At 43.8% G+C, this 25910-nt stretch overlaps 1 protein-coding gene across 3 annotated transcripts in view; it reads right to left on the bottom strand.

Annotated features, from left to right (window-relative positions):
• Positions 1–11758: 11758 nt before the first annotated feature.
• The window catches only part of SOX5 (SRY-box transcription factor 5), a 623404-nt gene continuing 609252 nt past the window's right edge, over positions 11759–25910 (bottom strand). For all 3 annotated transcript variants that reach the window (XM_058191770.1, XM_058191771.1, XM_058191772.1), the window contains exon 15: positions 11759–12605. In XM_058191770.1, coding sequence (XP_058047753.1) covers positions 12299–12605 — 307 coding nt within the window. In that variant the 3' untranslated portion in view covers positions 11759–12298. The remainder of the gene's footprint in view (positions 12606–25910) is intronic.

Genomic DNA, 25910 nt, shown 5'->3' with positions numbered 1-25910 from the left:
GGGTGTCTGTCTTTTCCCAAATATAGATTTTGGGTGCACAGTGAATCACACGTAAGACTTGATTGTGAAGGCTAGGATGTTGAAATTACTAAGCACGTTTATAAAACTAAAACCTGGGTATCTCTAAAAAGTGCCAGAAATCCCAAACTAATTAGTTTATTAAGGCTTGAATGATTCTCCCAAGCACGGAGACAATCTCATCTGCACTAAGAATTCAAATAGTCTGCATGTTATTTATCATTTAAATAAGCATCCCAAACTTTCAGCTGATGTTTTAATGAACTGAGCAGAAGCTGTATTTTGGTGAAGCAGAACAAATTTGGAGAAGTTAGGGGTGTTTTTGGGCAGAGTAATTCTCCTACTTTCTTTCCCTAGCCGTTGTAAATCCAGTTCGATGAAAAAGAACTTGGTTTTGAATTTTCTTTGGAAGGAGAAGGAAAAAGTCAGGGAATTTTCCTGGGTGCAGGGCGGTGATATTCCTGCAGTGATTTTGTTACGAGATGACCAAAAGGTATTTGGGAATGACCTCCCTTTCATTCTACAACACCATTTCAACAGCCCGCAGCCTCCCTTTGCTTTCCACATTAATCCCCGAGGAAAGAAAAGAAATGCTCCATCCAGTTGGGATTTTTTAGAACATCTAAGGAGGCCTTTGGATGGAGGAACAATGAGCAACAGAAAACAACACCAACAGCAGCATCCTCTGCCAACCTTGGACAATGCAATACACTGAAAAATGTCACTCTGAGACACGCAAAAAAAGACATTGCCAAACATCCTGAGAATAAAAATAATGAAGTTCCTCTTTCGCAGGACAGATTGGTTTTTTTCAAGCAACCGCAAGACAGATGCAACCACATAATTAGATGACAACGAGATGCAGAGAGAGAGAAGACACAGCTACAAAAACCTAATACAGCCAGAGTCTCGCAAGCTAATATTACAAGCATCCTTTGTTTTACAAGTTGAGAATTCATCTGACTGCCTAGTGAATTCACTCATTCAGAAAAGGAGGAACTCAACAGTTCACCCTTATTAAACCATGTCTTTAAATAGACGCTATTGTCTGGTTGCCATTAATTCCAGGGGATAAGTTTTTTAGCTAAGAGAAGCTTACAATTGTACCGAGTATAATTATTTTCAACTTTAGAAGACAGGCGATGTCAGAGGCTTCCACAGGGACAATAAATGTTCATCTCATTTGGATTACGTTACAAAATAAAATAAAATGAAATGAAATAAAATGGATCTGCACAAGTGTGCTGTTAAGAAGGTTAAACGCAATTTTGTTTGTGGAGGGGGAAAAAATGTGATGAAAAAGGGTCTATTGCAAAAACCAATCTCTGAAACATCCCTCCCCACCATCCATGCGATAATGAGAAGATTTGATTACTCAACTAATTAGAGGCTGAAATAATAATTGTTAGCGACCCCTTTGGGATTAATACAGCAGAATGAAGATGTTAAAAGTATTTAACGATCCTGTTTTGCAAATACAAAGCATGAGAAACTTATGGATGGGGCTGAGACAGGGGTGGGCTGCTGGGGGTTCGCAGGAGTTCGGGAGAACCCCTCACTAAGATTCTGTGCAGTTCGGAGAAGCCCCAAATCCCACTCCTGGCTGGACCCGCCCACCCCTCCCCTCCCCTCCCAGAAGTCCCCACGCAGCCCATTTTGGATGCAGGTAAGTGCAGGGCGTGCACAGAGGCTCGGGGAGGGTGAAAAATGGGCCTACCGGAAGATCAGGAAGGCTGAAATCAGGCCGTTTCTGGCCTCCAGAGCAGTGGTGAAATCTGAACTGGTTTATTACAGTTCGCTGGCTGCTCATGTGCACTGTATGCGTGCAGGCGTAGTTTGCACCACGCACCAAATGTCAGGTTTACGCGCGCACACAGTGCACACCAAAAGGAGGGGTGGGGTAAGTAGAACAGTGCACACGGGGAGGGTGTGATCAGCTGTGGCGCGCAATCTCTTTTTTTTTTTTACTTTTAAAAGCATTTTTTACAACTTATTCGGCCGAATAAGTTGTAAAAAAAAAAGCTTTTAAAAGTTAAAAAAAAAGGCTCTGATGATCAGGCAGCTCAGCTGAGATCATCGGAGCCTTTTTTTAAAAAATTTTTAAAAGCATTTTTTAAAAGAAGCTGCAAGCGGGGAAGCGGGCGACTGGGCATTGGGAGGGCATGGGCAGGGAGGGCAAAGATTTTTGCTACCGGTTCTCCGAACCACCCACTGCCATCGCTATTGGATCAACTGATCCGGTCCAAACCGGGAGCATTTCACTCCTGTTCCAGAGCCTGGGGAGGCTGTTTTTCCCCTCCTGGAGGCGCGAGGAAAGCCTCTGTAGCCCAGGAAGGGCAAAAACTCCCCCCCCCCGGTGGTGCAGGAGGCCGACTAGACCACACCCACCATGGCCACGCCCTCCCAGCAATCGAGCAGAGAATCCCTTGCTAAATTTTTGGAAGCCCACACCTTGGCTGAGAGCACCAAAAATGCACTCTGTGAGGTACTCTACAATCATGCATTGACATTAAGAAAATCTGGTGGTTTTGAAACATTGCCGGTCCCACTTTTGTATCAGCCAAACAGCCCTGTAACATCAGGGCCTCACTGCTATGGGTCCTAGTCCATCTTAAATTAGATATGATTAGTTATAGATCTAGCCCACCGAATTTGATGGGTTCTACTGTTGAGTAGACATTATTTGCTATTCTCCCAATTGTGTCCTGCCATGCTCCATGGAACTTGTAGTAGCATCCATGAGGATAAACTCTGGCTGAATCAAAACGACTGGCATGAAAACCTCAACTCCCAGGGCCAACGTAACAATCATTCGTACGACTTGCAGCCAAACGAGAGGAGGAAATTTTGAAAAGGATCGAGGGGTAGGAATACAGAATAAGGCAGGGCACGGGATTCCTTATTTTCACTGACTGAGCACAAATTAGCCAAAACTAAGTCACTTTAAGTTCTCTTGATTGTCCTAGGGAATTTTAACTTTTCCACTGGGGCCCGGATGATTGCTCCATGAATCTTAACATTCTTGGATTTAAAAACACCACCACCAAATCTCTCTACCTGATCAAGGTGGATTATTTTTTTGGACTCACGTAAGATACCCGCAAAATTTCACCCTTGCAGAAATTTACATGACACCGTAATGAGGATCCTCCCTTTCTAATTTACAAATGGAAATTGCATGGACAGAATGCTAGCATAATGAGCGCGACACAATTTCAAACTGTAAGGGAACAGCAAAAGGCGTGTTGCAGCTCTCTTATTGCTATCTCTTGACAAAGTTGGGATACGGGTACGCTTTGGAGCATAAAAAGGCTCAGATCCCCATTGAAAAAGGGAAGTTTTGTCTTCTCAAATTCGCCAGGGAGAAGGTGTATTTCGATTCTCAGAGGTTGCTTCTCATGCCTGCAAGAATTTTTGCATGCCTGCAAACCAGAGGCCTCCCTGATTAACAGTGCATTTCTTTTCCAGCAGACTGATTATGGTGAATCTCTCTCTCTCACTCTCTCTCTCATTCTCTCTCTCTCTCTTTAATCCAGTGGTGAAATGCAGCTGGTTCTATCTGGCTCAGGAGAACCGGTAGTGCCAGCGGCGGGAGACTCTGCGCACCTGCCTGGATGTCACCACATCCTGTTTTTGATGCTTTGCACATGCGCAGAAGGACCTGCGCATGTGTGCTCCCATTTGCAAACCGGTAGCAAAGGTAAGTGGATTGCACCCCTGCTCTCATCTATCTATCTATCTATCTATCTATCTATCTATCTATCTATCTATCTATCTATCAATCTATCTATATCTGTCTGTCTGTCTGTCTATATCTATCTATCGTCTATCTATCATTTGACATCTATTCTCTCTCTCTCCGTCCATCATCCATCCAGCCAGCCAGCCAGCCAAAAGCCCATCTATCATCCATTGTATCTATCCTCAATTTTTCCTACAATCATAATCTCACCGAGATGTTCTTCTACAGTAAAGCTCTTTGCTCAAAATTGTGAAAGTGAATTTGCTATCAAATTAGCTTTCAAAGGAGTAAAAAAACAACAACTGGTTGGAAATGTTAGCAGAAGAAGAGTGGTGTACTGGCATTTAAATTAGTCTATGGGATGTCTAAAGAGTAGGCAGAACCATTCCTTATCTAGGTCTCTCTACAGCAGCGGTTCTCAACCTGTGGGTCGCGACCCCATTGGGGGGTCAAATGACGATTTGCCAGGGGTCGCCTAAGACCATCAGAAATATGGGAAGTATACTTGCGAGTCGAAGAATCGTGCTCCAATGGTTGACTCTACAAGCCAGCTGCAGGCTCTTCAAATCGCTAGCCGAATTCGTCTTCAGGCGCGATGAATTAAAAAAGAGAGAAATCTTTGCTCTCAAGCCAGCTGCAATCACTCCCAATCGCTAGCCTAATCTGGCTTTAGGCGCGATAAACTTAATAGGGGAGGAGTCTCCGCTTTAATGCCTCCGTCCTCAAGGCAATCGCAAGCAGTTCAGATCGCTAGCCAATACGGCTTCAGGCGCGATAAATTCAAAACTTATAAATTTTACGGTTGGGTTTGCCACATCGTGGGGAATTGTATTAAAGGGGTTGTAGCACTATAAAGGTTGAGAACCACTGCTCTACAGCCTCTCTGGCTTCTCCAGCTTTTATTTATTCCCAAGGGAAAACCTTAAAAGGAATGGTCTCTTTGTGGTCTTTTTTCTTTTTTTAAACTTGGGAACTATAGATATCCTGAGAAGCTTTTGAACTGAATCATAAAAAAAGAGGTGTAGCAGAAAATCATTTTGACAGTGGTTTTCTCCAGCACTTCCAGCAATAAAATAAACCCCAAACACTAGCAGAAGTTCTCGATTACTTGGAGAACAATGTAATAAACTGGAAATAGAACTAAACTTTTAAGAAATTGCAAGAAGGAATTTGATGCATTGCTAGTTAGGACTACAAACCACTGCAACCATGTAGTTTTTTGCATCAGACAAAGACAAGATGAAATATTCTCATGTGTCATGTATTTATGAAGATTCCAACCTTGAAGATTTTGGTGGAATCTAGAGTTGAAACAAAGGTGGAACAAGAGTCTCAAAAAAAAATAATCAGAAATATTTTTGTTCAGAAAAATAGGGAACCGTCTGTTCGGGGTTGTTTTTTTGTTTTTGAAAAGGAGAACAAACTGTTCAGTATTCACATTACACATTTATAATATATATTGAAAGGCTCAAGAGTATATTTAATAAACCAAAACCAAGCAATCGGAGGAAAGTTACGATCGATTTCAAGTCTCTTATAAATCATTTTGGACTTGATGGTCCAGCATTAATTTTATTTTTATTTTTTTTTACCGTGATGAATGAGCCCTGGTGAAATGCCAGATGTTTTTCTTAAATATATATATATCTCAAAAGGAGGAAAGGATATATGTTTGTTTTTAAAATACCTGAACAGCTGCACTTACGCTTTATGGTGACTGCCAAATCAAAAATCATGCAGAAAAAGATAAATTAATTATGCATAATTTACCAGCTGGAACTGCTGATCGTATTGTTTGTGTATTATGATATGCACCTTTATGACATTAAGATAAAGAAGCAGTTCAGCTGGGGGGAAAAAAAGATGCACAACGATGAAATGCTACGATGACAAAACAAGACATCACAATGGAGATGAACCCCAGAACAAGATAGTTGAGATGAAGGAAGGAACAGGAAAGGATTTGCTGAAAGAAACTCTGGAATGGTGCCAATATGGTGCTCAAGAGGAATGGAATCTCACGGTTGTTTGAGATAATTGGTCATTGTCTACTTGCCAGTTGCGTCCCTTCCTGGACCGGGGATGCCTTATGCACGGTCACTCATGCTCTCGTAACTTCTCGCCTGGACTACTGCAATGCTCTCTACATGGGGCTCCCCTTGAAGAGCACCCGGAGACTTCAGCTAGTCCAGAATGCGGCTGCGCGGATTATTGAGGGAGCAGTTCGGAGCTCCCACGTAACACCTATCCTGCGCAGACTGCACTGGCTACCTGTTGTTTTCCGGGTGCGCTTCAAGGTATTGGTTACCACCTTTAAAGCGCTCCATGGCTTAGGACCGGGCTACTTACGGGACCGTCTACTGCCGGCCTCTATCTCCCATCATCCGGTGCGTTCCCACAGAGAGGGACTCCTCAGGGTGCCGTCAGCCAAACAGTGTCGACTGGCGGCCCCCAGGGGGGGGGCCTTCTCTGTGGGGGCTCCGACCCTGTGGAACGAACTTCCTCTTGGGCTTCGACAACTACCTGACCTTAGGACCTTTCGCCGTGAACTTAAAACCTATTTATTTTGTATGGCTTGATTTTACTTTTAAATTTTAATTGAATTTGATGGGTTTTTAAATTTTTGTAATTTTATGGGGTGTATTGTTATTTTAAATTTTTGGGCAAATTTAAATCAGTTTTTTAAGGGTTGTTTTAACTATTGTGTATGTTTGTATTTTATCTGCCTGTTCACCGCCCTGAGTCCTTCGGGAGAAGGGCGGTATACAAATTAAAACATTATTATTATTATTATTATTATTACTTCTATGGCAGGGATCTCCATAGTGGGCAACTTTTAAGGCTTGTGGACTTCAACTCCCAGAATTCCCCAGCCAGCATGGGCCTCACCTCCGTGATGCCTTCTTTTGTTTTGTTAATTATCATTGCTTTTCATGGAGGGCTGAGGAATTCTGGGAGTTGAAGTCCACAAGTCGTCAAGTTGGGAGGCTTGGAGATCCTCGCTCTACAGCAGGGGTTGTCAAACTCAAGATCCGGCCCACACGAGGTGCTTAGATCGATCTGGCCCGTGTTTCCGCCATGGAGCATGTGCCCCTCCTGAGCTCAGTTTTTGCTGGCAGAGGGTTGCAGGAGGCCGTAGCAGCTGAAAATGGCGCTCGGGAGCCCGTTTTCGCTGGCAGAGCGCTTGGGCCGCCACAGGCGCCCCCGACATGAGTGATGTTGAGCCTGCCACGCCCACCCTGGCCCTGTGAGGTCAAACACAACCCTTGATGCATACAGTATGTTCAGAAATAAGTCGCTGCATCTGCTCATTTTATTAAGTGGAGTTTAGGCTGGCGGGCTCAGATTGCTCTTTCTGCAACATCTTTCTCCTCCTTGCCTCACATTTACTAATTTTCATATTTTTATTTTATTTTATTGATTAGATTTTCAGGATTTTGTAAGTATTTTGCAGTTGTCTTCAACCTCTAAAATCCATATAGAGGTTGAAGACAACTGCAATATATATATATATATATATATATATATATATATATATATATATATATATATATATATATATATATATATATATATATATATATATATATATGTAGATCTTTAGTTATTCGGGTTTCTCGCGTAAAATTGGAAGTGTCTTGGCGGCGTTTCGAAGTCTCATTCGTCATCTTCAGGCTTCAGCCGTGCTTCTGGGAGCAAGAAGCACGAAGCTGAAGCCTGAAGATGACGAATGAGACTTCGTCGAAACGTCGCCAAGACACTTCCAATTTTACGCGGGAGAAAACCCGAATAACCAAAGATCTACATACAAACATCCGCGAAAACCTCAGAAAACAAATATATATATATATATATATATATATATATGTAAAATATATATATATAAACCTTCCTTGGAATGCTATGTTTCCCCATAAGTAGTTTTCCTATACAAGTAGTCCTCGATTTACGACCACCATTGAGTTCCAAATTTCTGTTGCTAAGTGAGACATTCATTAAGAGGGTATGCCCCAATTTTACGACCTTTCTGGGCCTAGTTGTTAAATGAATCATTGTTTTTTTTTGTTTTTTGTTTTATTTTAAATTTTTATACCGCCCTTTTCCTGAAGGACTCAGGGCGGTGTACAGCCGGAATAAAATACAAAATATATACAATTAAAAGAAATTAAAATAAACTATTACTAAACGGCCGGTAATTTAAAAGATTTAAAAATTTAAAATATTACTAAAACCCCAATTTAAAATCAACTATTTATGCCAGTCCTGCTTGAATGAATAAATATGTTTTTAGCTCACGACGAAAGGTCCGAAGATCAGGCACTTGACATTGTAGTTGTTAAGTTAGCAACACGGTTGTTAAGAGAACCTGGCTTCTCAGAAGGTCACAAAATGGGATTAATTGCATGACTTTGGGACACTGCAACCGTCGTAAGTATGAGCCAGTTGCCAAGCCGCTGAATTCTGATTATGTGACCTCGAGGATGCTGCAACGGTAAGTGTGAAAAATGGCCGTAAGCCATTTTTTCCGTGCCATTGTAATTTTGAATGGTCACTAAACAAATTGTTGTAAGTTGAGGACTAACTATATACGACTTATATATCAGATTTGTACTCGCAATAAACCAATCAGAATGGCAAAATACATCTGCCACCCCTACCTTCCCTACTTCTATCAGCAGTTTCGTTTAGCCAAAGATTGACCAAAGCCAGCTGCGATCCTTAAATCTATGGCCATCAAAGTGCTTCAAACTAATCTTGAGAGAGAGGAGGAAGAGGAGCGAAAGAGAGAGAAGGGGGGGAGGGTGGAAGAAGAAAAAGAAAATAAGAGAACATTAAACCCGCTTATTCAAAGTTTTCTTTCCATCTTTATCCCAACAAACAGCCAAAGTTTTTACAAGCGCAGGCAACCTGAAACAGACCCTGGCAGTCAATCAATGTCACCAAAAGTCTAGGATTATGCAACAGATTACCTTCGATATTGGAATAAACTGTGGGACTAAGGGCAGGACCTCTTGCATGCTAGTAGGGGCTTTCGAGCAGAAGGTACATCTCAACACGGGTCTGAAATGCCAACGCTGAGACCGGGTTGGTTAGTGAATCAAATTACTCTGGCTAAATAGAAGTTGCCGGAAACCACAAAAAGGGTAGCCCCAGCGACATGAGGGCATCTCCTACGCATGGCTGGCCCTTCTCTTCAAAGCCTTATTTCACACCACAGGAAACAGGGCGAAAGCGTCTGCACTTATCACAACACGAGGAAAGGAAGAAGACAAGACAAGCTAGGTCAGGGGTTTGCAAACTTGGCCCCTTTAAGACTTGTGGACTTCAACTCCCAGAGTTCCTCAGCCAGCAAAGCTGGGAGTTGAAGTCCACAAGTCTTAAAGGAGCCAAGTTTGCAGACCCCTGAGCTAGGTGAATCACACACAGGGGTCCGTGAAGATTTCCACAGATCGCACAAAACGTTATCGGTGTGACATTAAGATATAGACTCAGCTCCCATCCTGTTAAAGATGTAACTGTGGGTCTGCAAATTTGGACCTAAAGTTTTGGCCAGTCCTTTTCTTTTCATTCCAGCGATCTAATTAGGAAGCTGCTTCTTCCTTTGCTATTCCTCTGGGAAAAAAATATCTATGTTTCTATACCTAACTATTTTGCAGTTACCGTACAGATGCAAACTTTTTGTGAATACAATCGAGTTATTCAATTTTGCTCTCACAATCGCCTAGTATTTGGTCCCCTTAAACCATTGACACACAACCCATGCGCACGAGCACACAAACACACACACACACACACACACACACACACACACAAATCCAAAATTTGCCTGTTTCTATATAGATTTGATTCACCTGAGAATCACTTCAAGTTTATTTAAAAAAAAAAAAAAAAAAGCAACAAGAACTAACCTTATCAGGTGCTGGCAATGGACTTCTTCAAGGGATTGTCTAAGACACAATGCTTCCCTAATTTAAGACTAAAGACAAGATGAAAGAAAGACAATCAAGACAACCAATGAGAAAAGAAAATACAAAATAGACATCATTTCTCACATTAGTACAGATTTGGCACTTTGCTCAGCATTTGATCTGGCCTGCAAATTGGTGAAAAGTAAAAGGAGGACTTTCCTAGGAAGGAAGAGACTGATTGGCTACTTGCTTGGGGTGGCTACAACAGAGAGATGTCTAACTATAACCCATGTAGCAGAATTTGCTCAGTTAGGATTAGGAACACCAAATTAAAGGAATGGCCGAGAAGATCGAAAGGGAAAGAGGTGATGGGAATCTTTCGAAGATATTCTGATTTGGAGACCCAATCACTTTTGGATCCAGTCCAAAAGGACCAATAAAGGAGAATATTTCTAGCTCAGGGTTGAAATGAGGGATCCTTGATGCGCTCTGAGCTTGGTTCGATTCTTGCAGGCGTTTCACGACCCGACTGAAGGCTTAGTGTTTTAACAGAAGGACAGAGTTGGAAGCTCTTCTAGTCCAACCACTTGCTCAAGCAGGAAATCTTATATCATTTAGGTATTATCATCAGTGCTAGAAGAGAGTGGATTTTGCTTCCAGCACTGATGATATTACCTAGTTTGGGTAATGAATCATCTGCAAAAAAGATGACCAACCAAGCTCGGAGAACACTAAGGCCGTCTGACTGCAAAAACCTTTATACAGATGGCGACAGAACGATAACGAAGGACAGATATCCAGTCAACCAACTGCATTTTGGATAATTAATTTATGTCTTTCCCTGTGAAAAGACCATAACTGAATGCTGGACCATCGATTTATTTGCAAAAGGGCTGACAATTCAGAATTTTGTGAGGGGCTGAGAACCCACGGTCTACTAGACTAAAGATGAACCGATCTAGATGAGCTACTAGACTGGGCAACCTTTATTCAGTCAAGAGTTACATTCCCACTGGACTAATAAGCTAGGACCGTGATGGTGAACCTATGGCATGCGTGCCACAGGTGGCACGTGGAGCCATATCCGTGGGCACGCAAGCGTTGCCCTAGCTCAGCTCCAGCGCTCATCAGCCAACTGATTTTCAGGCCTTCCGGACCCACCGGAAGTCGGGAAACGGGGCGTTTCTGGCCTCTGGAGGGCCTCCGGGATGCGGGGAGGCTCTTTTCATCCTCCCCAGGCTCCAAGAAAGTCTCTGGAGCCCGGGGAGGGCGAAAAACCGGCCCTTCTGAGCCCACCATGCCATCGCGTGCCAAAAGTGAGGGGAGCATGGGGGGGGGGGTCGCGTACGTATGCACGGGGCGGGGCGCATTGAATTATGGGTGTGGCCACAAAGACCCGTGACCCCCTCGCACTCTCCCCGCTTTTGGCACGCGACGGCAAAAAAGGTTAGCCATCACTGAGCTAGGATCACACAGCTGACATCAGGTGGGGAAGAATCCAACCTGGATAATGTCCACTTTTAATGAGACCTAGTTTTGTCTCATGCAGAGAGCTTTAGGAAGGAACAGGTCGTTTTTAATTCTGATTTCAAGAGCTCTGAAGGTAGATTGAGGGCCAATTCCTGTTCTGCAAGGATAAAGTGGCCTGGCGTAAGGTACATTGATAAGACCAAAAGTGTGGGCTGTAAATGATATAATGAATGCAAATGTTTATTGCATCCTGCGCAGTATCCCATTGGCACTGGCATAAGACACCAAAGGCTCTGAGCAGATCCTAGAGGTTCAATCTCTCCAGCATTTCGATTTTTCTACACAATAATCCTTCGGGTTCTCTTCCCCGCTGCGGAGCCACCATGACTCAGATTCTGCATGGGTTCGACCTGGCTTGGTCCCTGCATCCCTGCCAGATGCAATAACGTGCTTTCAAGTCTAATTCTGGAACGGTGGAAGAAAAGATGGTGGAAACACAAGGAAGGGTAGGAATTAAAAGAAGCGTATCGTTTCTCCTTCCCTTCTTACCAGATGCATCGTTATCTCTCCCCACCCCACCCCCCACCCCAAAAATCTTAATTTTTCTTTAAATTGTACACAAAACAACAGAACACATTCACAAGCCACTTGTTGGCACTGTGTACCTGAGTGAGAATTTTCTAGAACATTATAGAACAAATAGCCATAAAGTTTATTTGAAAAAAATAATAATAAAAGGTCGAACGGGTAAGACTTCAGTGCTTGGGTATAGCAGCTGAATTACTGGCATTATGTTACCCATAGCTTTTTTTTTTTTTTGTCCTTTTTTTTTCTTTTTCTTTGTCACGACTGACTTCCTTGATAGGGTTTCTTCCTCTGAGCCTTTTTGTCTTTCTTTCTTTTTGTTTTTTCCTCCTTTCTTTTAGAATTCCTTTCTTGGTTTTCCAAAGTTCTCAACGCAGGGCTGATATCTCCTGATCAGCTGATGTCCCAACTAGTTAAGACTAAAAAAGTTTTAAGTAACAGTCAGTGTGTGAGGATCCAGTTCGTGTGCTTGGCCACTGGGCAAGAAACCGGACTGGAGGGGTGGGGGGTGGGGTCTCCGTTAAAGTCCTCCGAGGTCAAAAACCAAGAATGGGAAAAAAAACCACCCCCCCGATCAGTTGGCTTGTCCTGCAATGTGGTTTTCGCTTTCACTGCCGTAGTCCACATCGCGATCGTCTTCTTCATCCTCATCGTCTTCGTACATTTCGCCGTTGATGTCCTCGCTCTGGATCTCCTCTTTGACGTGAGAAGTCTCCTCGTTTTTGATGCCGTAAGTGCTCTGGATGATGGGCATCCCAGGTTCTGGGCTACTAGATACACTTGAATGCTCGGAGGGAAGATGCGGGGAGGGCATTCCCGTCATGGCGATGGCTCCCGGGTAGACGACACCGGCTGTCGCAATAGGAATCTGTGCTTGCTGCCTGTGGATGATAAAGGAAGATAAAGGCGTGAGAAGTAGTTAAGATATGGAAAAGGGAGTCCTCTTGTAGAAAGTTAGCACCCATCCCTCTCCTAGAAGAATGAAACATTTTGAGAAGTATTAAAAAGGCAGGATAAAATATGGACGAGAAATAAAAATCCTAAGGTAGACAGAAACTCAGAGCCCCAGCTCCCTGCCCCCAAGCAGATACTAAGTGGAGGCAGCTTTTAGAGATGCAGATTTGGTACTCCATTACTCCCTGCAGCAAGGTCTGAACAAAGGTAGTGTTGTGACCCAGGCCCAAGTAGGTTGTAGGAAACTCAGTCAGTGTAAAAACAAACAAACTTTATTACAGCAGCTGAGAATTCATTCATTCTCAGCGCAGTCCCACTAAATTAAAGCAAATTCCTCCCAATTCCTCAGTCCTATCATCAACCTTGGTCCAATTAGGCAAACTGCCAAAGGCCTTTCTTGGCAAAAGTTCAGAAGACACCGATACAACACAAATGCAACAAGACAAAGCTATCAACGTTGTTTTTCGGCAAAGAGCCCAAACACCATTGCTGGTCTTTTAAGCCTTATGGGAGGGGCCAATCATCTCCCAAGTCGTCCTCTTTGCTTGAGCTGCTCTTGCCTTCTGGCAGCTCTTCTCATGCTTTCATTAGGAAAGGCTCCTCCTGTTCCTTTGCCTCACTACTGTCAGCCCCTGGAGGCTCTGGAGTCTGCACCTCACTCCCCGATGGCCCTGGCCCCACCTCTGCCTCCGATGCAGAGCCCTCATCCGGGCCTTCCTCAGCCTCCAGGACTGGCCCCTGTTCTTCCTCAGCCTCATCACTGTCCGACTCCATTGCCAGCTCCGCAGGCTGCTGACGGACCACAACAGGTAGGGTTAGCCCTCAGCCATAATAGGAATTGCCCAACAGCCTTTCAGAACACAAGCTCCTTCACTGCATCATCTCAGCTGCACCACCCCCAGCAAACCTCAACCAAACCTACCTCAGACAACCTACAGAGCCAGTTATGACCCCTACAACAGCCAATAGAATACATGTTCTTGAACAGGAACAGGAAGTTCAAGTTCAAAGCCCAAGAGAAGGTATAAATACCGCTCACTCTCAACTCCATGTGGTCAGCTCCGCAGAATCGTGCGTGCTTGGTGGTTTTGCTTCATCATTAAATCATCTTTCAATCAGCCTCCAGGTTTCCAGTGTCTTTCTCCCGGCTTGTAAGTGAACCAGATGGATATTTCTTCCAACACTCTTCTAAGTGGTTCTTCTCTTTCCCATGTTTTAGAGTAGAGATGGAACTACTTCAGATGTTTATGGAGAATCTCCATCATCCAGGTAATGGCTGTCCCAGAGTTGCTTTTCCAAAAGGCTTCATTGGACTTTCTTTCCTTTTCACCAAGAAAGTCCAATTGCCTTTTGGAAAAGTACCTTTGGGACAACTTCTTCAGATGTTGCTGGAGTACAATTCCCAGCAGCTCCACTTAGTATGGTCAGTGGTGAGAGATGCCAGATTTATTTATAAAAATAAATAAATAAGTAGTTCAGCAACATGACTCAGCCTTCTATCCTTTATAAGGTAGGTAAAATGAGGACCCAGATTGTTGGGGGGGCAATAAGTTGACTTTGTAAATATACAAATAGAATGAGACTATTGCCTTACACACTGTAAGCCGCCCTGAGTCTTCGGAGAAGGGCGGGATATAAATGTAAATTAAAAAAAAACAAACATTGGAGAGCCACATATTCATCTCTTCCAGGGGTAGACTTCAAAAATGTTAGCAAGGGGTTCTCTGCTCGGTTGCTGGGTAGGCCTGGCCTACTCGGCTTCCTGCACCATGGTGGGGGGCTGTTTTGCTGTCAAGTCCTCAGCTTCTAAGTACCTGGTGGTAAATCAGCACTCCTGTTGACTGAGAGGCTGTTTCCCGGGCTTCAATCATTTCCCTGCCTATTTTTGTACCTGCTCGGCCAACAATCTTAGTAGCTGCAAAATTGAATGCATCAATTTCATTGCAACATGAGGTTACCAATGAGTTTGGGTCTCCTCATCTGACCATTTTCTTGAGTTTTTGCAATCTGGTGGTTAGTTTCCTCCCCGTCTGTCCTACCACATAAATACCACACCTAGAATAGCCCAAAGCACACATTCTGGTCGAGAGACGTTCCCTGAGGATGGGCTCCAGCGCGAGTCTGAAAGCTTGGAAGACTAAACCTCTGGTCCCAGTGATTGACTTAGAGTGGATCCAGATCCCACACGGTCAAAAAATTGGAGACTTTGATCTCATATGATGGGAAATCTCTGTTCAACAGCACTGTAGCCATCTTGCATGGACACAGCCACAATGTGCAAAAGAATTACTCACTTTGTACTCTAAATCTTTGCAGAGACACTTTTATAAAACCATGAAAAAATGCAGGGGGAAAGCATTGGAGACGTGGTGGGAGGCAACATCACACAACTGGGCTTCTGAATCAGAGATTTAGCCCTCCAATTCTTATAGCTAATTATTCAAAAATGACATTGAATTGGATAAGATTGAAGTCATAATTCTGATTTTATTCAATGGTCTCTCTTTTTCTCTTTCCCTGTGTATACGTTTTAGCTAGCTTTGCAAACAGAGACATGCATTTAGTAAGCAGCTCCTTAATCCTAACTGGTTTGAGAAGAGATCAAGGCAAAAACAGGAGAGAGAGAGAAAGAGGGAGGGAGAGAGAGAGAGAGAGAGAGAGAGGGAGAGAAAGAAAGAGAGAGAGAAAAAGAGAGAGAGAGAGAAAGAGGGAGAGGGGGGAGAAAGAAAGAGAGAGGGAGAGAAAGAGAAAGAGAAGGAGAGAGAGGGAGGGAGAGGGAGAGGGAGAGGGAGAGAGAGAGGGAGAGAAAGAGAGAGAGGGAGAGAAAGAAAGAGAGAGAAAGAAAGAGAGGGAGAGAAAGAGAGAGAGGGAGAAAGAGGGAGAGGGAGAGAGAGAGAGAGAGAGAGAGAGAGAAAGAGAGAGAGAGGGAGAGAAAGAGAGAGAGAAAGAGAGAGGGGGAGAAAGAGAGAGAGAGAGAGAGAGAGAGAGAGAAGCTAACCATAATTGCCAAATGCTTCATTCAAATCACTGCAGTTAATCTGATTTGTTAATAAAGGCCATTGATCCAGAAACTAATTTGAATAACAGGAAATCTCTAAACCTAAAGCCAGACCCAGAAATATATCTCCGTTCAGTCTCATTTGCTTTAAGCCTAAGCTTTTTCCTTCCCATCCTAGTTGTTAGTTGACTCTAACAACCTTCAGGCACATGGACTAAATCTTGACATCATTACTCGGCCAGCGCAATTCAAAGACAGAACTGGGTATCACCAGCACGTCGGTGATGATGAACTCATCCAGAAAATTCAGCAGGTTCTGACGGGTTCTGGAGAACCGGTAGCGGAAATTCTGAGTAGTTCAGAGAACCCGCAAAGACCACCTCTGGCTGGCCCCATAGTTGGGTGGGAATGGAGATTTTGCAATATCCTTTCCCCAGGAGTGGGGAGGGAATGGGGATTTTGCAGTTTCCTTCCCCCAGGAGTGGGGTGGAAATGGAGATTTTGCAATATCCTTTCCCCAGGAGTGGGGTGGGAATGGGGATTTTGCAGTTTCCTTCCCCCAGGAGTGGGGTGGGAATGGGGATTTTGCAATATCCTTCCCCCAGGAGTGGGGTGGGAATGGGGATTTTGCAATATTCTTCCCCCAGGAGTGGGGAGGGAATGGGGATTTTGCAGTATCCTTCTCCTGGAGTGGGGTGGGAGTGGAGATTTTGCAATATCCTTTCCCCAGGAGTGGGGTGGGAATGGGGATTTTGCAGTATCCTTCCCCCAGGAGTGGGGTGGAAATGGAGATTTTGCAATATCCTTTCCCCAGGAGTGGGGAGGGAATGGGGATTTTGCAGTATCCTTCCCCCAGGAGTGGGGTGGGAGTGGGGATTTTGCAGTTTCCTTCCCCCAGGAGTGGGGAGGGAATGGGGATTTTGCAGTATCCTTCTCCTGGAGTGGGGTGGGAGTGGAGATTTTGCAGTATCCTTTCCCTGCCACGCCCACCAAGCCACACCACGCCCACCAAGCCACGCCCACAGAACCGGTAGTAAAAAAAAAATGGAATTCACCACCGACCCCTATAGATGGTTTAGAACAGGGCCGTCAAACTCAAGGCCCGCAGGCTGCATCTCCGGCCAGTGAGGTATTTAGTTTTGGCCCGCGGGGCCGTCCAGACCAATGCTTAGATCTGGCCCGTGGTGCTTTTGTTCAGAAAAACTGAGCTAGCAAGGGCTGCAGGTGTCCCTCCCCAACTCCGTTTTCGACGCCCGAGGGTTGCAGGACGTTATCACCGCTGAAAATGGAGCCCAGGAGCCCATTTTCACTGGCAGAGCAAAAGAAGCAAGTTATTCTTGGACCTTCTGCATTCTCTCCTCGTCCAGCCGCATTCCTATTTCTATTCCACGAGCCCTGCAAACCTCTGAGGCTCATTTTCTCTCTCTTCTCTTCCGAGAAACTAATTCCTCTGTGATAATATTGCAGTTGGACATGATTTAGCCTCATAATACCCTCCCCCCCCCCAAAAAAAAAAAATCTGTCCATCTGGAAGGAGAAACCTCACCGGGCGAGAGAAGAGAAACATCTTTAGAGAGCAAGCAGATTTGACTGGAGAGCAAAGCCATACAGCGGCCCATCCGGTTGAGCGTACAATAAGCTTTTGACTGATCCTGGAAAGCTCTCTAGGGGCTGCATTGGCTCTCCGTTCTTTGCCACATGTCCAAAATATCTTGCTTTTGTTAGCCAAAAGGTGGCGGCTGTTTGTGTATTATTTCTAAGACAAACAACATTATCCAGGGAATAAGGGGCGGCTTGTCAGCGATCCCTTTCCTTCCATTGAAACAGAGAAGCAGAGGGTTGACCATCTGTTCCAAAAGGCACAGCCATTCTGATCAAGGCCATCAGAGCAGAGTTTCTCAACCTTGAGAGCTTGAAGTTAACCTAATCTTGCGATGCTTCTTCTCTGGTAATATAGAGCACACAAAACATTTGCCAGACCAATTCTTGAATAGAGCTCATCTGTCTGGAACCTGCACTGCATATCAGACATAAATACAATCAAGAGAGTCCAGAGATATTTTACGAGAAGAGTCCTCTATTCCTCTACCCGCAATAAAATACCTTATGCCACCAGACTCCAAATTTTGGGCTTAGACAACTTAGAAGTGTGCAGACTTCAGTCTGACCTAAGCATGGTACATAAAATTATCTACCACAATGTCCTACCTGTCAATGACTACTTCAGCTTCAACCACAACAATACATGAGCAAATAATAGATACAAAGTCAAGGTAAACCGCTCCAAACTCGATGGCAGAAAATATGACTTCAGCAACAGAGTGGTCAATGCCTGGAATGCACTACCTGACTCTGTAGTTTCATCCCCAAACCTCCAAAACTTTAAGCTTAAACTATCTACTGTTGACCTCACCCCATACCTAAGAGGTGCACCTGTGTGCCTACCGTCCCTGTCCTAATATTCCTTTTTTACCACTCTTTTCATGTATCCAAATTATGTTTATTCTTTTACCTATTATCTTATACATGACTGACTAAATGAATAAATAAAAGTCCACACAACCTTCAAGTTCACAAGGTTGAGAAACATTGCGTTAGATCAGCGGTTTCCAACTTTGGCAACTATAAGCCTGGAGGACTTCAACTCCCAGAATTCCCCAGCCAGCTTTGGGAATTCTGGGAGTTGAAGTCCGTCAGGCTTATAGCGTTCTGACCTAGGCTTCCCCAGCAGCATGAAACCAAGTCCTCGTCCCGATAAAACCTCTTTTATTTAATTTACAGTGAACTCCTCTCCAGCAAAGTCTTTCAAGATAGTTCACAATTACTGACCTTTATGAGGCTTGGAGAGTGGCCAGGCCGATATCTTTCAGACATTGCAATACTTGGCAAGAATGCAGTAATGAACTAATTGTCTCCTGTACACTCCCCTTTCGCTCCTCTTTTATTCCCTCTGGGAAGGGCCATTCATAGTTCCCCTGTGGCCTTACTCCCAAGTCGACCCTTCTTCTTTAGCTGTTCCTGGCAACTCTGCGCATGCGCACACTGGGAACAGGCTCCAGCTGTTCGTCTGCCTCACTGATGTCTGACTCCGAAGGCAGCTGATAACTGGCATACAGCTCTGGCCCTCTCTCTGCCTCCGACGCAGAGTCCTCATCAGAGCCTTCCTCAGACTCCATGACTAGCCCATGTTCCTCCCCACCTCCTCACTGTCTGAATCTGCTGCCAGATCTGCTGGTGGGCCACAACATACAGTTGCCAAGGTTGGAGACCCCTATATTAGAAAACCATTGTTCTTCCTTCTTGGTACCTAAAGCAGCGGTTCTCAACCTGTGGGTCGCGACCCCGTTGGGGGTCGAATGATGATTTGCCAGGGGTCGCCTAAGACCATTGGAAATATGGGAAGTATTCTTCGACTTGTGAGTCGAAGAATCGCGCTCCAATGGTTGACTCCACAAGCCAGCTGCAGGCTCTTCAAATCGCTAGCCGAATTCGGCTTCAGGCGCGATGAATTAAAAAAGAGAGAAATCTTTGCTCTGATGTCTCCCTCTCAAGCCAGCTGCAATCACTCCCAATCACTAGCCTAATCTGGCTTCAGGCGCGATAAACTTAATAGGGGAGGAGTCTCCGCTTTAATACCTCCGTCCTCAAGGCAATCGCAAGCAGTTCAGATCGCTAGCCTCTCACAATACTTGACAACACAGTATCAACAGTAGAAACCTTCAAATTTCTGGGTTCTATCATATCGCAAGATCTCAAATGGACAGCTAACATCAAAAACATCATTAAAAAAGGACAACAAAGAATGTTCTTTCTGCGCCAACTCAGTAAGCTCAAACTGCCCAAGGAGCTGCTGATCCAGTTCTACAGAGGAATTATTGAGTCTGTCATTTGCACCTCTATAACTGTCTGGTTCGGTTCTGCAACCCAACAAGAAAAACACAGACTTCAGAGGATAATTAGAACTGCAGAAAAAATAATTGCTACCAACTTGCCTTCCATTGAGGACCTGTATACTGCACGAATCAAGAAGAGGGCCGTGAAAATATTTGCAGATCCCTCGCATCCTGGACATAAACTGTTTCAACTCCTACCCTCAAAACGACGCTATAGAGCACTGCACACCAGAACAACTAGACACAAGAACAGTTTTTTCCCGAAGGCCATCACTCTGCTAAACAAATAATTCCCTCAACACTGTCAGACTATTTACTGAATCTGCACTACTATTAATCGTTTCATAGTTCCCATCACCAATCTCTTTCCACTTATGACTGTATGACTATAACTTGTTGCTGGCAATCCTTATGATTTATATTGATATATTGATCATCAATTGTGTTGTAAATGTTGTACCTTGATGAACGTATCTTTTCTTTTATGTACACTGAGAGCATATGCACCAAGACAAATTCCTTGTGTGTCCAATCACACTTGGCCAATAAAAATTCTATTCTATTCTATACGGCTTCAGGCGCAATAAATTCAAAACGAAAATAATTTTACGGTTGGGGTCGCCACATCGTGGGGAATTGTATTAAAGGGGTCACCACATCGTGGGGAATTGTATTAAAGGGGTCGCAGCACTATAAAGGTTGAGAACCACTGACCTAAAGCAAAGGTACCTCATTTTTCTTCTGCCGACGGTCAGTTTTGGCTGTGGAGGGACAGACCTATGACTACATTCCAAAAGTAGAGTGAGGCCAAGGTTAGAACTGACTTTGATTTCATTTCATTGATACTAAATCAAATAAATATAGTAAATATATTACAGGTAATCCTTGACTTACGACCACAATTGAGCCCAAAATTTCCATGGCTGAGCAACAGCTGTTAAGTGAGTTTTGCCCCATGTTATGACATTTTTTGCCATATATCATTAAATGAATCACTACAGTTGCGGTTAGTAACATGGCTGTTAAGTGAATCTGGCTTCTCTCGTTTTTTTTTTTTATTTGCATTTATATCCCGTCCTTCTCCGAAGACTCAGGGTAGCTTACACTATGTTAAGCAATAGTCTTCATCCATTTGTATATTATATACAAAGTCAACTTATTGCCCCCCCAACAATCTGGGTCCTCATTTTACCTACCTTATAAAGGATGGAAGGCTGAGTCAACCTTGGGCCTGATGGGACTTGAACCTGCAGTAATTGCAAGCAGCTGTGTTAATAACAGACTGTCTTAGCAGTCTGAGCCACCAGAGGCCTTGATGTCGCTTGCCAAAAAGGTACAAAAAGTGTTCATATGACCCTGGGACGCTGCAACTGTCATAAATACGAACCAGTTGTCAAGTATCTGAATTTTGATATATGTGATTATTGGGATGCTGCGACGGCCATAAGTGTGAAAAGCTTTTTGTCTATGCTGTTGCAATTTCTAACTGTCCCTAAACAAATGGGTTGTAAGCAGTGGTGGTATTCAGCCGGTTCAGACCAGTTCAGGATGAACCGGTAGTGGCGATCGTGGGTGGGCCCAGCTCCGCCCCCACCCTGCCCAGTCTGGCCCCCTGCCCTGGCATAATACCATCCTATTTAGCCATGTTTTCGAGGCCAGGTGCATGCATGGAAGGTGTGCGCATGAGCAAAGTGAATGCATGGAAGGCCGGGCGCACACATGGAAGCGAAGCGAGCGTCCACGGCGCGAACCAGTGGTAAGACTATGTGGTTGTAAGTCAAGAACCCTCTGTATATCACATGTATAAACATAATTCTCATAATTACAGTCTCATCACATTAGAAGGAACTTGGGATGGACGTCCAATGTTGTTGGGGATACAGACTCCTCGAGCCACAATTTTTTACAGCGACATTCTAAGGCAGGGATGTCAAACTCAATTTCACTGAGGGCCGCATCAGGGTCGTGTTGGACCTCAGGGAGCTGGGGTGGGCGTGGCCAGCTGGACGTCACTTGTGTCGGGGGCTCCCAAGCTCTGTTTGCGGCTGAGATGGCCTCCTGCAACCCTCTGCCAATGAAAATGGAGTTCATGAGGGCCACCCACGGCCCTCCCGACCTCCGTTTTCGCTGACAGAGGCACCGCGGACCCGTCCTTTGGTGTTTCCGAGATGTAATGTCCCAACCCCCACTCCAACGAACGAGTCAAGGAAGTCCTTAACAAACTTGGCAACGAAGCCTCTGCAGCTTGCCAAGTTCCTTCGAGGTTTATCAGGGCAGGCAGGAGTCCAGGTTGTGACTTCAGCGATAGGGTCTGGTATCAGCAAACTCGATAAGACTTTGCTTGACTCAAGGTCGGAATGCCAAAAGCAGGTCCTTTATATAGGCTGTCGGGTGTGGCTCCATGACTCAGCATTTATCCAGGCCTGCTCCTCCCTTCCTTCTGCTGGCATCACCTCTCAGATCTCCGGAAGCGAGGATCCTCCCACTTTGAATTGTCTTCAGCTGGATCTGCTGTCTGGGAAAGGGAGGGGTCAGAAGGAGTAGGCCTGAGCAATTCCAATACCTGGCTGGCTTCCTGCTCTGACGGCTGAGCCAAAGGAACACACACTGTATGAGTGAGATTTATTGGGCTACTCCTTTCACTCCTGGAATCGTCTCCGGGCATGGGGCCAGGGCCGGGGGCTGGAGGCATGACAGGCCATTCATCTTCATTATCAGACTCGGAGTCTGATAACTGGCCGGTTGGAGACGGGAGGGGCCCAGCTGAGGAGAGGAGGGAGGACGAGTCACAACACAGGATGGCCCCGCAGGCCAGATCTAAGCACCCTGCAGGCCAGTTATGACCCCCATGCCTTGAGTTTGACACCCCTATTCTAAGAGTTGATGACAAGTGAATGACTGTTCAAAGATGTTCAGGTAGATGCGAAGGTTAACCTAACTAAGGGAACAGAATATGTGTTTTTGTTCTTTTTTTACCGCAACTCTTTATTAGGGTAATCCATTGCTGATGGAACTGGAGAATAAACCTGATTGAAGGATTCCCCACAAACGTCAACCAGCAAGAAAAATAAAATAAACCTAATAAGTGAAATCCCTGCGTCTAGAAAGCTGTCAGATTAAATTGAATTTTATACCTTACAGAAGGTGGGTTTGGCGACACGGACGCCCCTAATACAGCTTTACCACCTCTGAGAACTTAAGACTGGAATGTCCTTGAAATCAAAAGCGACGTGAAACCGCCTGGATAAAAGTACTTGAAAGGCCCCCATCCCGTATGAAAACATTTCTTTGGCTTAAGAACAAATCCTAAGAAAGGGATTTTTGCACTCCGAAAGGCCTCCGCTAACGTAGAACAAAGATTGGTTTTTGGGAACCCGCCCGCTTCTATTGTGGAAAGTCCCTGACTGTGTTGTTTCACTCACATGTCCCAATTGCAACAGATTAGGATCTCAGCCCTGCAGTCTGATCCTATGCCGAGTGCAACAACCTGCTAAGTGCTTGTTAACAGCCACTGCCTTCCAAAGGGCTCCCGATTTAACCACCGCTTCCAGAGGCATTAATTGCGCAATTGGACAAACATTTCCAAAAAGCCCCAAATCGGCTTCGGCTAGATAAAGACTGTTTTTCCTCTAACGGCAAAAGACAGACCACTCTTTGGCAGAATCCGTAAAGAAGTTGAATAACGTTTTTTTAAATCTTCCAAGATGTTCCTTCCCCTCTTCTCACATTGTCAAGCATCAGTGTCGGGGAGATAAGTGGAATTTGGGAGGCTTTTGTTGTCTCCTACTCTTTCTCCAAAAGATCTTCCCTCCCTCCTTCTCTCTTTAATCTCCCGATGCCAAGGTTTGGCTGGCATCCCTGTGTTTGATTCATTGTATACCATGGGGGTGAGGGGGGGATCATTCGAATTGCCAACACCACAGGGTTAAGCGGCTCAGATTTCTGGGCTGAGAAATCTGCTTATTATTACAACACACACTGTCGCTTGTTTAGGGGGAAAAAAAACCTCTGCCTTTCTGACACATAGCAGCTACTGGACAAATTCATCTCCACTCATCATTACTGACACCCATTAGCCAAACTCCAAACAAGCGGCTATCGTTCCAAACACACTCGGCATGGTCCAGCCAGAGGTAAACACCCTTTGATTTCGACGGGAGAGATGGAAACCGGTGCTTAATCCACAAATACGAAAGTATATATATATATATATATATATATATATATATATATATATATATATATATATATATATATATATATATATATATATGTATATGTATATATCTATGTATATATGTGTGTGTGTGTGTGTATGTGTGTGTGTGTGTGTGTTTTCTGAGGTTTTCGCGGGTGTTTGTATGTAGATCTTTGGTTATTCGGGTTTTCTCCCGCGTAAAATTGGAAGTGTCTTGGCGACGTTTCGACGAAGTCTCATTCGTCATCTTCAGGCTTCAGCTTCGTGCTTCTGGGAGCAATGTGTGACTGCAGCTGTTTCTTCCTTTTTAAAGCAGAAAGCAGACCCAAACCCACACTGATCATGAAGCACGACCAAGGACCAGAAGCCAGACCACAGCTGCAAGATTAACCATTTCAAACCCCTCCAATCCATACATGCAGCAGACTGACACCCACTATGAAGATGTAGCACGACCACGAACACAAAGCCAAACAACAGCTATGCAGCTCAACAGCTCAAATCCCCCTGCAGCTCAGACTAATCTGAGCACAACCAAGCCCCCACCCAAAGAGGACACATCCCCATCCAATCAGAGCACCAAAAAAACCCCATCCAATCAGAGCACAGCCAAGCTCCCACCCAATCAGTTCAAACCCCCACTAGCAGTTAAAAAGGAAGAAACAGCTGCAGTCACACATTGCTCCCAGAAGCACGAAGCTGAAGCCTGAAGATGACGAATGAGACTTCGTCGAAACGTCGCCAAGACACTTCCAATTTTACGCGGGAGAAAACCCGAATAACCAAAGATCTACATATATATATATATATATATATATGTATAAATAAAGATATAAATAAAGATATAAATAAATAAATATATAAATAAATAAATAAATAAATATATAAATATTATATATTTATATATTTATATATTTATATTATATATTATATATTTATATATTATATATTTATATATTTATATATATTTATATATATATATATATATATATATATATATATATATATATATATATATATATATATATATATATATATATATATATATATATATATATATATATATATATATATATATATATATATATATATTTGTTTTCTGAGGTCCCAAAACCAAAGACCTACATATATATATATATATATATATATATATATATATATATATATATATATATATATATATATATATATATATATATATATATATATATATATATATATATATATATATATATATATATATATATATATATAAATAAATAAATAAACGGAGCTGGAATCCTGCAGAGGCATAGAAGCCAGCAAATCTCGTCATGCTACTTCAGGTAGTTCTTGACTTATGACCATAATAGAATAGAAGAATAGAATAGAACAGAATAGAATAGAATAGAACAGAATAACAGAGTTGGAAGGGACCTTGGAGGTCTTCTAGTCCAACCCCCTGCCCAGGCAGGAAACCCTACACCACTTCAGACAAATGGTTATCCATCATCTTCTTAAAAACTTTCCAGTGTTGGAGCAGTCACAACTTCTGCTGGCAAGTTGTTCCACCTATTAATTATTCTCACTGTCAGGAAATTTCTCCTTAGTTCTAACTTGCTTCTCTCCTTGATCAGTTTCCACCCATTGCTTCTTGTCCTGCCCTCAGGGGCTTTGGAGAATAGCTTGACTCCCTCTTCTTTGTGGCAGCCCCTGAGATACTGGAACATTGCTATCATGTCTCCCCTAGTCTTTCTTTTCATTAAACTAGACATACCCAGTTCTTCATATGTTTTAGCCTCAAGCCCCTTCATCATCTTTGTTGCTCTTCTCTGCACTCTTTCTAGAGTCTCCATATCCTTTTTACATTGTAGCGCCCAAAACTGGATGCAGTATTCCAACATATCTTTTGGAATCTATAATTGAGACCAACGTATCTGTTGCTGAGTGAGACAGTTGTTAAGTGAATTTTGGCGCATTTTATGAACTTTTTATTGTCCCTGTTGTTAAGTGAATTGGGCTGCCCCATTGAAGGTCACAAGAGGTGAACACAGGACCCTGGAATACTGTAACCATCATAAATACATGCCAGTCGCTAAGCATCCGATCATGTGACCATGGGGATGCTGCAACGGTCGTAAGAGGGAAAAATGGTCATAAATCA

The sequence above is a fragment of the Ahaetulla prasina genome, chromosome 7 (assembly GCF_028640845.1).
Source record: "Ahaetulla prasina isolate Xishuangbanna chromosome 7, ASM2864084v1, whole genome shotgun sequence".
Classification (NCBI taxonomy): domain Eukaryota; kingdom Metazoa; phylum Chordata; class Lepidosauria; order Squamata; family Colubridae; genus Ahaetulla; species Ahaetulla prasina.
The sequence above is the reverse complement of the archived record's forward strand: the minus strand, read 5'-3'. Positions and strand labels throughout refer to the sequence as shown.